Source organism: Poecilia reticulata, linkage group LG9 (genome assembly GCF_000633615.1).
Source record: "Poecilia reticulata strain Guanapo linkage group LG9, Guppy_female_1.0+MT, whole genome shotgun sequence".
Taxonomy (NCBI): domain Eukaryota; kingdom Metazoa; phylum Chordata; class Actinopteri; order Cyprinodontiformes; family Poeciliidae; genus Poecilia; species Poecilia reticulata.
This window is the reverse complement of record NC_024339.1, coordinates 30,041,008-30,055,830: the sequence shown is the minus strand read 5'-3', so window position 1 is coordinate 30,055,830 and position 14,823 is coordinate 30,041,008. Positions and strand designations below refer to the sequence as shown.

The window sequence follows — 14,823 nt, the reverse complement described above, 5'->3', positions numbered from 1 at the left end:
TTGGAGGCATAAAATGGAAGGAAATGCCTTATAATTAGCAAAAGACATGGTTTTGCAACTCTCTTTCATTTTTGTATACCTTTCAGCTTTGAGCTCTTTTATCTTTTTAAAGAGACTATGCTGTTTTCGTGTCCTGCTAGATTCAATTTCATAGGCAAAATGCATATTAGCCTTATAATAATTGTGTTTTTCCTGACATTCCATGCTGCCGTTCAGGAAATACGAAACCACCTCCAGCTACACTGGAATCACTTACAAAAGACAAAATATGAGCTCAACGAAGGTTAATCGCTTTATTCCCTTGTAATTACAACAATCCATGATTAACCATCATGGGGTTAAATACTCATGTTCATTAAGTCATAATTCTGGCCTGTGTTAAAAACATTTTTAATGTGCAAAACAGCTCTGTTCAAAAAGTGTTTTAGTTAAAAACTATCACTGTCTGATAGTTGTCAGATAGTGATAGTTGTCTAACTATCACTGTCTGACAACTATCAGACAGGCCTGAGGACCACTGAGGACGAAATGCTCACGGTTCCCAGGAAGTAAACGGCCTTATCTAATTCAAACAGCCTTCGTCGTTCTATCCCAAAAGTTTTGGCGCAGATTGTCGGATAAACATCAGAATTGTAACCCCAAGTCCCTCGTTTTCCAAATTTTCCATCAAGACCACCGTTGGGTCATAAGACTTCAAACTTGACACTCAAAGTAATCTTCCAGACAGCTGGAAACGTTTAAGATGTTTAATCGGCCTAATTCTCACAGAAAAGAGCTGCAGTTCCAGTCTGTTAATAAATTGTGTAACTTCAGAGTAGAAATAGCTGCTTTGTAAAGGAATTTGTGTCCTTCCTAATTTCTGTAGTTTCATTTATCAGTAGGAAGCAGCCGCTGAATAGCATTCAAATTGAACTGTCAGGTTTTTTATTAAAATGGAAAAGAATCACCTCTTTTCCTTTTTATCTATTTATTTACCTGACATGTGTCACCAGAAACTTTTGTCATCATATCACTAAAACCCAAATATTTAGACCTGCCGATGTCATCATGTCCCATCCTGGACGAACGTCTGTACTAGTTTGACGACATATTTCAGTCCACGGCACGCTCACTATTAGGTCATAACAGGTAATATAAATATAACCCAAATAAATTTAAATTCTGCCAATTTTATTTAAATTAAACATTTTTTTAGGCTAATCCTTCACTATCATTGGGGTCATTCTGTCTCTGCCTGAGGTTGCTTTTTCCAATTAGTGTGAAAATGAAGGGCCTCCGGGTCGACAACCCAATCTGCAGGCACAGATAGTGACTGTTGCAGGACGCTGAAACAGAGCGCACCGCCCCTCCTGGCTGCAGCAGCACCGCCGATCACCACAGGACCAATGACTCATGGCTGTTGCATCGCTTTGGTTCAAGCTGGACATCTTTAATCCTCAACCATAAGCTCGCTGTCCTCTGTCAGGGCAAACAAAACAATGCTGAATAAACAGTCTGGCTGCCAAAACACCCAGGAGCAAATGTTTCTGCTCGACCGTGGCGAAGTGACAGCAGTAAAAGAAATCTGTTTTTTTTTTTTGGTTTTCCAAGATCGAGACAAATACCAGGCAAGAAACTCTGTGGTCTTTGTCTGCAAATACAGCCATCCAGACTCCGTAAACCAACACGAGGGACTTCATTAACACTCAGCCACTCCTGCCGGACTAACTTGTGTGCTGATTAAAGCTACTCAGTGGTGGCCATTACTTTCCCGCTGATTAGGAACCAGTGATTGTGTTAAGGCTGATTGGAGACAAACACACATAAGCTGGCATACCAATTACATCGAGTGCCATCTCGCCAATGGTCAAACTACGCTTCAGGTCACTTAGAATTCAACGTGCTTGTAGCTGAAAACATGATTATTCTGATGAGCCATTTCTGTTGAGTGTTGTCTTTAAAAATCAAAGCAGCAAAGGACTTCTCGCTGGATAACGAGCACCGACCTGCGTTGGTAAACGGTAGACGGACAGCACTTGTGTGGCGTTTTTATCAAGTCCAGATTACCCCCCTAAAGCGCTCTGCACTACATCCGTTCTCCCATTCACGCTCTCACGGTGGCAAGCTGCTGGGATAGTGGGGGGGGGGATAATGAAGGATCTTAACTGTACACCACCACAGCTGGTCCAGTTTGGAGCAGCTCTCTACTGCAACATTAAAGAGAAAGCCCAGATCAGCTTTGCTTGGAACAAATACTTTGCTTGGAGCTACAGTATACGAGACATTCTGCGGTAAAAGCACTTCTCTACCTGCCAAACGTTTTTCCACTACGCAGCTCCGGTTTCTGACACAGATGGGAGGTTAAAGCAATCTATACGAAGGGTTCTCCAAAAAAAAAAAAAAAAAAAAAGAGCAGCTCAAAACACAAAACCAACACTTTTTTTTTTTTTTGTAAAGTCGAAATTTATGGGTAGTTTTATTAAAGGTGCTCATCATCTTTCCCCTGCATGGGCACGCCGCTCTGAATCCTAAAGAGATGCACGGCTCCCATTTGAACATATTCTCAACAATCAATCAGCCACACCACATAGAAGTCAATGGGCCATGACAGTGTGTACCTGTCAGATCTCTGCCTCTTAATGCACCATAAGGCCGACGCCTCTGAAATGTAGCACCAGCTCAAACGTTGCATCCTTTTTGATGCAGTCATGGCAGTTTGTTTTTTTTTACATTAACCAATAGATTTATGTAGATTTCCCTGTGAAGAATGGCTTTGTATATATACACAAATGATTTTTATCGTCATTGAGGTTGTAACATTTTTCCATGTTTGCACAAATTTCCAAATGTGTTCTTGCAAGGAAATTAAGTTCTGGAGTGAATTCGCATGGCTTAAGCCCTAATGCAGGATATATTACATAAATATCTAATATTGTGCAGTGCTGCCTTTGCACTTCTTGTTTCCCAGAGAAAGCTCAGAGCCTAATGACATTTTATTAATGCATTATTGAAGAAAACTATAATCCGCTTTTTGTTCTGGTATTCGTGCATATCCTACGATTCAGTAGCTCGCGCATTACAATAAATTCTGTGAAACCTCCGTTTTTATCTCCCTTCCCTTTCACACACAATGAAAATGTTCAAGTCTTGTAAAAGAGATAAAGCATTTACATGAAGGGGGAAAAAAAGAAAAGCTACGTTATCTTAAGGAAGCGGGGAACATGACATTTTCTGGGGGTGGGGGGGGGTTGAAGCCTTCTCATATTTTAAATATACCATGTTGCCTTTATGGTGAAGCCCACTGAGCAAAAGAACTGGTAGGAACATCGAAGTTCATATCAAAGAGGTGAAAATTGTGCATATGATCATCAGATCACCCAACATTGCTTAAAACTCAAATAGTAGATTCTTCATTACTGCTTGTTTGGTGTATTTATGTTCCGGCTGTTATGGAACAAGCAGGGTCTCTCAAGGGTTCCCCAGGCTATTTGATATAAAAGGCCATTTATGCTCCATTTACCCAACGTCCGCCCAATTCCATCATTGTTAGACATTTCTGTCCTTGTGCTCTTAATGGATTTTAATGTATTTATGTTATTTACTCAAAGGACGTGGCAATGTCCCAACATTTCTGTCATCGTCTGCTTTTTCTGTGTTGATTTGTCTGACTGCTTCGCTGCCCCACGCTGCTCCGTTTTACTAGCCATCAGCAAACTTCTAGAGTCAAGTGCAGAATGAACATCCGTCTACATCTTTAATGGTGAGTCTGATTCGCACTTTAATTTAAATCTGATCCTGAGAATTGGATAGGGATTTCATGCTGTCCACATTTGAACCTATGATTTTGTGTGTGAAGAGCGTGCTGCTCGTAAACTTTTCCTATCTTGGTATTATACCTTTAGCAGAGTGACAGCAGAGTCACTTGTTGGTTAGATCAATGATTCCAAACCTATAAGTTAAGGGGAATAGGTTTGGACAGTTCCTTTACTGTTACGCCAAAGGAACTGTCAAGATATTTATTTTTTCACATACTGAAATTGTAGTATACAATGGCGATAAATCAGAGGAACTTAGTGATAGTCTTTACTGTAGAGCTTCTTAAAATTCAACGTAAAATATGTCAAATGACTGTATACTATGGTTATATTACCAGTAAAATAAAATTATGAAATGATGAAAATATGAAGTTTTCTTTGTGTCTTTCCAGCATACACATGTGCAAGCACAAATGTGCACATAGGTGTGAGTGTGTGTTTTAGCATTTAATGAATGCTGAAAGGCCTGTTTTCCAACAAATACTACTCTGTGAAGTCCACTGCTCCTTATACGCAAGAAAAATTGCTGTGTTTGGGTTAGAGGTTAGGATTAGGACTAAGGTGTGAATTGAGTTTAGGAAAGGTTTAAGGTTAGGCATGTACTGTTATGTTTATGGTACGTGTCAAAACTAGGCTTTAGAAATGGATGAAACATTAATGGAAGTCAATGCAAAGTCCTCAGGAAGATAGAAAGATGGAAGAGAGAAATACATATCAAGTGATTACAACAGGAATTCGCAGTAGTTCACAAACCCTCTAATTATTTCAATGATATATATTTTTTTATATTTCCCAGGACCAGTTCATATTTTAAAAATGTGTTGTTGTTTTTTTCTTTCTTTCTGACCTGTGTCTCGGTGCTCTAAGTATAAGCTAGATAACGTGAACATTTCAACAATTACTGAGGCAAACTTAGTGAACCTCGACAGCCCATCTGTTATTACGATATCATTTATTCACACAAACCTTCACAACACTTCAGTCGCTCCCACGTAGTGACTGAAGTCTTAGCATCGTATACAATTAAAGCAGCTCATAGCACGTCACCTCGGCTGCACAGACCGTCTCCGGCAGAACTCTGTAACATCAGCATGCGAGCATTGTTCACGTGTTAGCAATCACTTCAGCATTTAGCCCACTACCACGCAAGCTTAACAAGCTCTCGGTCCAAATTGAAATTGTCATTGCGGCCCGAGCTCATGATTAACAATGATTTATTGCGTGTGTATTTATTTAATTTTTTTTTAAATGACAGCGCAGCAGTCTGCAGTCTGGCACAAGCTGTTTCTGGTCTCTGGTGTTTTCGCCACGCAAAGAACCCGAGGAGACAGTTTGGCCGTAAGACAGACCCCACCAGCCACCCAGCACATCCCCCCTCCAACTCCTCCCCACCAGATGTATAAAGCTGAGGCCCTTTATCCAGATACAGCTGATGAGAGAACACACAAGCACTGAATCAGCATGTTTGCCAATATTGCCTGAGCACAGCAACGCAGACACACACTGCACCGTTTAAAGCTTCCAATTTCCACCCATTCAACTCCCTTAATTGTGAAATTTCATTAAATTGAATGTGAGATCATAGCAGTCACTGGGAGCCAATTAACAGAGGGGGGAGATAAGCTTTGTGGAAATATTACAGGACATTACACTAATGATATTTGAATTTGCAGGGGGCAAAAAGCCTCTTTTGACTCTCTTATTAGGAAGCTCTAATGCATGCCTCCCACACATAGTTAAGTTTAAGCAGCGTTACAGTGAGTCTACGAGCTGTTTAGATATGTCCACCTACTCAGTGCGTCTCATAAAAATGCTCATTAAGCAAACTTAAATGCACAGTCTCACACACTAACGCAAAGCAAGTTAACATTTGCGGAGAGCGGAAATGAAGCTGAAATTACATCGTATGCGGAGAACGTGGGGCGCGTCTTTCTCTCCTGGCCTCACCTCGCGGAAACTTCCACAACCACCGGAGCTGCGCCAAATCAGGCCAGAGACATGGAAAAAATATGCCTCTTTTCATCAGTGTCCTCGGTGGCAAATCTCAAAAGTGCATTAAAGTGAGCTCAAAGCGCAGCTGTGAGATAGCCTTGATAAAAAAACACCACCTAGCTGGGGGGTTTCTGCTCTTCTTTTCATGTTTTCTGTTCTGTAAATAACCAAGCGAAGCCCAGCTTTTGCATTTGTCCATCCAGCACGAGCCAAGACTTTCATAAAAGCCTTTGCTCTTGATGCAAGCATAACTGATGAGCTGACAAAGGTGCAAAACAGACTTTAGGAGTGGTGGTTTCATGTGACGCCTCCTGGACTTGGGTTAAACACATCCAGCGGGACACAGTCAAGTTGAAATGCAAATATCAGCTGGAGCAGAGTTTCTGCTCAAGTGCTCATCGTCCAAACGTTCCAGCTCATAGTTCATCTCAACTAGGTGTTTCATCAACTTGTTTATTAGTTTTTAAATAAAATCTTTTAATCACAGATCAGGATTCTGAAACCACAATCCTGAACTGCCAAGTTTAATGGGAGCCATCATGAATTGAGTTAATATTACAGGTGATGAACCATAATAATGGACGCTTTAAACACAATTATGGAGCTGTTATAATGTTACTACAGTTTAAAGTCATTAAGAAAGTGTTGGGGTGACTGGAGTTTTTGCCCCTCTGCTGCTTGTCGCTTAACTCTACCAGTGGTTCACAAAAAACACAAATTCAGCAATGTGGAAATTTTTTCAATTGCAAAAGTAAAAATAGTCATGAACAATAGAGGAGAACCACCGATCAGCCGCATTGAGGTAATGCTGTTATAAAGCAACTGTTAGGGTGCCAGCTGTTGGTCTGTGTGAGAAAACCCTCTCAACATCTGCATAGTGTGAGGAAAATGCAAAAAGACAATCTGTTCAATATTCAGTAAGTCTGAGTAGCATGCCATGCTTTTGGCCTTTTCAGGTCAACTTCTGGACCGCCCTAACCCTTTTCGTGGGTGCAACAACGAACTTAGTCGACTTTGTACTTTGTACCTCACACAGCCTTTCTATGCTTTTCGATGTCAAGATCTGTGGCACCTTTACGTCAGACACAGAAACAACGCTGTGCGCTCCGCCACCCAAATGGAATGGTAAGAGAAAAAACTTATTTTGTAGTTTACATCTTGTAAGCAGCAGCAGCAGCAGTAGCAGCAGCAGCGCTGCCAGAGCAGCGCTGCCAGAGCAGCTCTGCTGTCGGTTCAGTCTATGAGAAGAACCATCCAGATGTGAGTTTCTCAGGGATGATGTCACTTGAAAGAATGACTGTTGTTTTCCATGAAATGCACCAGTACATGCCAATTTGTCCCGTGAAAAATGATGAAAACCGAACATTTTTATTGTGAACATCACCCCCAGAAGCTCCTGACAGATTGTGTCTGGAAAACAGAGGATGCTCATTCACTCCATCTTCTGTGCAACAAATATCAAGATATCAATGCTAAACTACAGCAGAGTTAAAATCCATCTGATTGTGAATATTCACTTTTTTCTAGATCAACAATAAATGTTCAAAAATCAAGGACAAGAACGTGGGATGAGAGGTGACATCTTTAGCACATCAACTTACATCAAACCCTCCAGATTATGAAACGTATTTGAGTCCAACCAATATATTTTGTTGTTCACCAATATTGTTGTAGGCCTTGAAGTGTTTAAACTGTATTATTTTCATTTGTACCTAATCGGTGTTGCCCTGCTGACTGCATTGACAATGCCCAGCCTATTGTCATGGTGAAGGTCCTGGAGAGGATCCTTTTGGCCCACCTGAGTGAGCAAACAAGGGCATATCAGGATTCCTCCAGTTAGCTTATCACTGCGGAGTGGGAGTGGAAACATAAACCTGCTTCAACAAACCCACTATCACCTGGACAAAGCAGGCAGCTCTGTGAGGATCATGTTATTTGATTTCTCCAGTGCATTTAACACAACTCAGCCTTAATTGCTTTCTCAGAAACTCCAGAAGATAAAGGTGGAGGCCTCGGCAATCTTCTGGATTAATGACTATTCGACAAACGGACTTAATTTTGCGAGACAGAAGGGTCATGTGTCTAACCGGGTGGTCAGCAGCACAGAATCACCACATTAGGGGCCTGTACTCCCACCATTCCGTTTCGCTCTGTAAACTGCTAAACTTAAGTACAAAACAGACTCCTTTAATCTGCAGACATACTGCAGCTCTACACCCGACTTTGCAGGCTTTGGTTGTGTGTCAGAGACGCTCAAGAAGACGAGTACAGAGAACTGGTGGACCGCCTTGTGGCGCGGTGTGAAAGCGATCATCTTATCCTGAAAACAAACAAAACAAAGGAGATGATTGTAGATTTCAAGAGAAACGTCACAGGAAAAGAAGTGGAGATGATTGAGTATAAATGCCTCAGTGTTCATCTGGACAACAGACTGGACTGGAGGTGAAACAATAAAGCTGTCTGCAAGAAGGGACAGAGCAGACTGAGGAAGATTAGTCCAGATGGTAAGTTTTTCTGCCATCGTCCACTGGGGCAGCAGGAACTTAGAAAGACCCACCAACCCGATAAAGAAGGCTGGTTCTGTTCTGGAGACCACTGTGGAACCACTGGAGATGATGGTGGAACGTTGGATTCTTCATAAAAGCAAGAAAATAACAGGCAACCCTAAGCATCCTCTTTATAAGTCTGTTATACAACAAGAGAGTATCTTCAGAGGTCTAATCAGATTCTCTGTGTTACTGACTGCAACAGGAGATTCTATAAAAAGCTTACTATTTTGAGGATGAGTTGCTTCATCTGCATCTGGTATTAATAAAGTGTTTTGAATTTAATTGAATTAAACTTAAAAATCCTTAGCTCAGATATGCATCATAAAGTTGTTTTTATTTTTAGTTTATACTTTTTTGTATTTTTGATTAAATATTAGGTCAATTGAAGAACTAAAATAGGTAAATTCTAGATTTTTCTTTAAAAAACCACTTCTTAAAAAAATTGTAAAATTCCAGCTAATTTTAAGATTAAGGTGAAGTGCACAAATTTCACCAACACTTCAAGAATCAATCCTAGCTTTCTACATTCTTAATGATGAAGAAAAAAAAAAGAAAGGAAACACAAGAAGACATAATGGGTCTTGCAGACATAACAACGTAACAACGCAGACTGGTTTCACTCCACTTTTGTTCCTTCTCGGGTTCAAGGGTTAGGCAAAGGGAGAAGATAGCGGACGTTCCTCCTGAAAACACCGCTGAGATGTCTCACTGCCAGACATATAGGATTCTTCTTTATATTGGCATTTTATGTGGTAGACTAACATAACGTAGAGAAGAGGTAAAAGGAAGCATGACGTTCTATATTTCTAAAATAAAAATCTGAAAAGTATGCATTCGTATTCACTCCCACTTGAGTTAATACTTTGTAGAACCAGCTTTTCCTGCAAGTCATCTCAGATATGTCTCTACCAGCTTTGCACTTTTAGAGACTGATTCCCCTCCCATTCTGCTTCGCAAATTACCTTAATATCAATCAGAATTAATGGAGACAGTCTGAACAGTTGTTTCAAACTCTTGCTTCAGATATTTTTTCAGCTTTTATTCACTGATTCCAGTTCATTTTACGTTTCATCTTAAAACTTTTTCTATGTTTTTAAGTCTTTCAACAGGTTGTGCATTCCCATAACTGCCATCGCCAAAAGGCCAGGACAATTGTGTCTACACTGATATTAAAGATCAACAAAAGTTGGCTGCAGTAGGTGAATCTGCAATGTCTGCAATGGGTTTTATTTAGGGGTATTGGAGTAAATTGATCTGTTATGAATGCATGCTGCACTTTCCACATTTGCATTTGTAAAAAAAAAAAAAAAAGAAAACACAAATGTATACATCATTTCCCTTCCTCAAAACTAATATGCACCACTCTCTCTTAATATATCCCATGAAACAGCAACAAAATACACCTAGGTATTCATTTATTTATACCAGAACAAAATGTATATGTCCCTTATAGGGGGACACAATAGGTCTATTTGTAATTTGGTTAATTGGAATGACATTATTAATCTTACTCCAGAAAGTTTTACCCAATTAAAAAAAATGCTAACTCACCGACCCTGGTAACATTTCTGCTTCTTATAACAAAGAGGGTTTTTTGTTGTTGTTGTCCAAATTGCCAGATTCCTCCGCCTGGTTACGGCCTCATTATGCTGCATCAACATTATTCGAGCAAACCTGCCGTTTCCTGCTCCGTATTATCAATTTTCATCACTTTTTACTGTGAGAAGTGGGACCCTGGGGGTTTGTGACAAGCAAAGCTCAATTAGGATCACGCCGCATCTGGTTACAGAGAGAGGGCCTTGGCATTAGGCAGCCATCATTGCCACACTTTTCAAAGCAAAGCAATGAATCACGTGCCTTTCACAAACAGAGGTCCCGTCAATTAAACTCCAAATTTGGAGGTGTGGATGAAATGTTTAGAAATGTTCAGCTGGAGAATGTTTTTTTTTTTTTTAGAAAACCCATCATTTAATCCTAGCAGAGAATCTATATGAGCATTTTGTCCATTTGAGTCAGCAGCAGCGGAAGCAGGAAGAGCTGTAGGCATTCGAGCAATTAAAGTACTTGAGGTCTCAGTGTAAAACACCAACCTTTTTCTTGTTGTTGTTGTTTTTAAATGTCAACATCAATATGTCTGAATCCTGATAACAAAGAAAGCTGAAGAGTCAGGTACTATCGGGAGGAGAAATAATCACATTAATTGAGAGGATCATATTCCCAAGAAGCCTTTTTAAGTCAAAGCCTTCTCCCACAGGAAAGCACAGATTCATTAGCCAGACCACCAGCTGCCCTCAGATCTCTGCTGTGCATGCAGCCAGCTAAGCAGCCAAAACAGATGCTGTTGTTCTCATGCTTCTAGCACTAATTGACTGGTGCAATGTCACTTGGTTTGAAACAAACAAAATCCAGCCTAAGCCTAATCATTCACGTTGGCAAGAACTCTTAAAAGCAGATCGTTGCCTACAGCTGCTGCCTCCGCGTCGAGGTCTGTCTGAGCTGGAAGTTTCCTTATACAACAGTTTAGATCTGAGGTGATTTTTTTTTTTTTTTTTGCTGAAATGATTTGAGAAGCCAGGAGTTAATAAAGCCTGAGTGACTCTGTGGCACCAGATAATCTCTGTCATGGTGAATTATTCATGAGAAAAATGTTATTTAAGGTCAGAGCTGCTGTGGGTGAGAGGTGCACATGAAACCAACTTCATAAGATCTGACTGAGAAGATGTGAACTCCATTGACAGGGTGTGCATTCATGCAGCACAGATTTATATAGAGAAAATATTTAGACATAATGCATTGCAACCTGTGTGTCTCTGGTAAGATATTGACCCTCCAGAACAGAGTCTCACTTCACCACACATACGTGGGGGAACAGTACTATCAACTTTTTTTTTTTTTGACAGCATTTTGTGTGTCCTTAGTGGGATCCACAATTGGAACATTGGACCACAAGAGAAAAGGCAGATAAAGTGAAATGATGCTTACCGCCCCAAAGTAACACCGACTGCAGCAGCAGGATGTGCAACATGTTTCTCTGGATTGCGGAAAGGCAGGAATTCCTCTCCAAATGTGACTGCATGTCCAGATGTCTCAGTTTAAACACATAAAGCCATCCGACATCCATAAAAAATTCAAAAGGGTATTTCCTGGGATAAGTGCCATGCCTCGTCCAGGGTGTTTGTGCGCACACGCGGAAGCTGGGCTGAGCGAAATTGAACGAGGCTTGATTTGATCTTAAAATAATAATAATAATAATAACGATAATTCATGAATCACATGAACGAAAACTTGCTGCTTTGCGTCGACCTTTTCAGCATGTTTGGAGCGTAAGCTTCCGCATGACTCTTGGAGACGTCGAAAACAATGAAGGAAATCCTGCTCGGATGCATGTTCACAATTAGTCTGTCACATCATCCGACTCATCCCGAGGAGAAAAAAATAACTAAAGAGAAAAATAATGTTCAATTCCTCCTTTTTGGATGTTCAGTTTGTTTGAATGTTACGCGCCATCCTTAACTTGTTTGCGGCGAAGTGCGTAAAGTCCAAACTGAGGCACCAGGCATCCCGAAACGTGCACGTGTTAATTAAAAGGAAAAAAAAGTTCGAGATCAGCATACGTCCACGCCTTCGCAACCTGTCGTTTCGTTAAAAAGTCTCTCGCGCGCAACTCCAACAACAGATTGCAGCAGCAACAGCGGCGGCGGCGGCGGCGCGCACCGGAGCCAGTGTTTTCCTCTGTCAGTCCTAATTAGTCTTTGGCTCCGGGGTCGTTCCTGGATTTCGCCAAAGTCCGACTCGAAGGCTTCATCTTTCTGTGTTTATGTGGACAGATAGAGTCCAGTCTGCAGAGTCGGGAGCTTACGCGCTGCCAGCCCCGTCCAATGCGCGCAGAGAGAAGCGCAGAGGGGAAGGAAGTGGTGACAACATCTGCCAGCGGCGCTCCATGGGAGGCGTCTTCCACTTCGGGGATATCAGATCCCACAAATAAGAAAGAGAACTGTTATCTTAACTATTTGGACTAGTCGTAGCAGAAAACACTCGTTTCGTTAAACCTTTTTTTTTTTTTTTTTTTTTTTTTTCAGTTTTACTTTCGAAGTGCGTGATTGTCTTTGTGGCGTTAGTGTCTTCCCATGTGCGTCCAAAATGAAAAAAGACTTTAAAAGTTGCTATCGGACATGTGTAACCAATTGCATGACTGCACCACTTGGCAGTCACTAGCGACCCCGTGCGGTGTGGGAACTGCAGCATGCATGTATGTATGCGGAGATTGTGGACTGAAACAAATAAAATGTGAAGATTTTAAGGTGGTATCAAAAGAAATCGAACTGCAAGACAAGCAGCCACGTTGCCTTCTTTTCTACATAACGTGAGCTAGTCCTTTCCACTCCTCTCTGTTCATCCTCACAGCAGAAAACAGACGTCTCAACCACGTCTGCTTTATTCCTGTTTATTTATTATTATTATTATTATTATTATTATTATTATTATTATTATTATTATTATTATTATTATAAATTTTTTTTAAAGGAATTGTCACGTATGGATTCATAAAAGCTGAAGTAAGTAAGGTTGTTTATACTGTAATCTGTTGACTGATTAAACTAGGAGTTTCAGAGTTTGTTTGTTTTTTTGTTTTGTTTTTTTCATTTTTAAGCAGACCAGATGCTGTGGTGAAATACAGATAAAGAATAATCCATGAACACTAAATACAGAAAAACATGGGATGAGTCACCCAGAGCCTTATCCTTCCGAGGATGTGTTTTCATGGCGGCATTGCTGTCTGCCGGTGTTGTACTCAGTGTAATGTAACCTGACCGTAAAGTGCTGTGCAAAAGTCTTCCTACCCATTGAGCATATTCACATTTTAGCAAGAGCCACCCAATGCTTTTGAAGTATTTTGTGGGGAGTTTTGTGTGAAATACAACCTCCTTTTGCTTATATCACAGCTTGGAGTACGTCTCTCTGTGCTTTCCACATCTGGAGCTTGAAATCTTTGCCCATTCTTCTTTGCAACACAGCCCAAGCTCAATCTGCTGCCTGTGTGAGCAGCCCACCCTTTTTTTTTTTTATTTGACAAATTTCAGTCATCTTTTGACAATTCCCTGATTAATGCTCTCTCAAGCTCTCATAAGCAAAGTACCTTCAGTGAGCGATTTGATTGCACACAAATGGACTCTAATCACCAGCAGTTCTGGAGGCTGAATAAATAGGTAGTCTATACTTTTTCTTTTTAAATTCTTGAAAACCACATATAATTTTGTTCCCACTTTATATATGTGTAGGTCTTGTACAGGAAACTTCTTAAAAAACGTTGAGTTTCTGGTCGCAGCCTGACGAAACCTCAAATAGTCAATGGCAAATGACTACCATCGCAAGCCACTGTAAAAGTCAATCTCTGCTCTTTCCTATTTAGAGCCAAAGCATTTATTCTAATTTTAGGCTTCTCTCGCTGGTTTGCTTCAAATTCCCACTTTCCTCCTTGAGGACCCAGGCTTTTACCTCCCCCTAAATGTGCGCTATTTGTTCCTGGAAACAACAGCTCCTCTTATACAGCTGCAAAAAGCATTAGGTGGTGCGGGGAACAAGTGTGTTGATGCAGAGCTGTCACTTCACTCGCGGTAATGATGGACTGGAACATCACTTACGCAAAGGCTGACAGACGTCCAAAAAGTCGCCCCCCTTCCAGAGCCCGACACTCAGTCAAAGCCCATGAAGCCCACGCTACACTGAGGCCCATTCAGCTGCCGGAAAGCCGAGCCGGTGCCAAGCAGAACTCAAGTGGATTTAGTTACATGGTCTGTAGCTGCAAGTCGTTAAAAAAGCTGACCCTCTTTCAGCACGGCACATGGTAAGTCCATCTCCCCAGCTAAATTATCAACACATTTTGCTGCTGTAAAAGCTCACACGCACCGTCTCCGTCTCCTTCCTGTGCACGAAGAGACGTGCAGTCAGAGACACGGGAGTTAATTTTGAAAAGACAATAGAGCTTTTGGAGATGATGGAAGGCCAAAAATTAAAAATTAAAAAATGGGACTGTGTCTTCACATATGCTTCCTTTAGATCTGCGCCTCTAAGTCGGCAAGCTGTCCTTTGATGTCTGTTCAAAAAGAAAGGTTTGAAGTCGCTCACGCCTTGGAAAAATCTGCAAGAGTTCGAACATACTACGTGGAAATGCCAAAGATGTGCTTTGTACCATACAGTTATATTTAAAGACCGCAAACGGTTTTTAAATATAACACTTACTTGTTATATTTATTTACAAATATACCAGACATTAATATCTCAAATGCACTAGACATACATTTGAACATTTAGAATGGAGATCGGCTAAACTAGGCAGTTAAAGCGCTTGCAATTTGGTTCCTGGTATGAGTTTAATTTGCATCACCTGACACTGATGGGTGCTGTGATGGACCTGACCTTTCCAGGGTTCACACCTCCTTCTGCCAAATGACTGCTAGAGATAGGCACCAGTACCCAGGCACGTGCAG

The 14,823-nt window shown here is 41.0% G+C and overlaps 1 protein-coding gene across 1 annotated transcript in view; it reads right to left on the bottom strand.

The window, feature by feature from the left end:
* LOC103470631 (transmembrane protein 132C-like) overlaps nt 1-12,363 on the bottom strand; it is a 160,593-nt gene extending 148,230 nt beyond the window's left edge. The window contains exon 1 of the mRNA XM_008419240.2: nt 11,318-12,363. Coding sequence (XP_008417462.1) covers nt 11,318-11,456 — 139 coding nt within the window. The 5' untranslated portion in view covers nt 11,457-12,363. The remainder of the gene's footprint in view (nt 1-11,317) is intronic.
* Between the last annotated feature and the right edge of the window lie 2,460 nt (nt 12,364-14,823).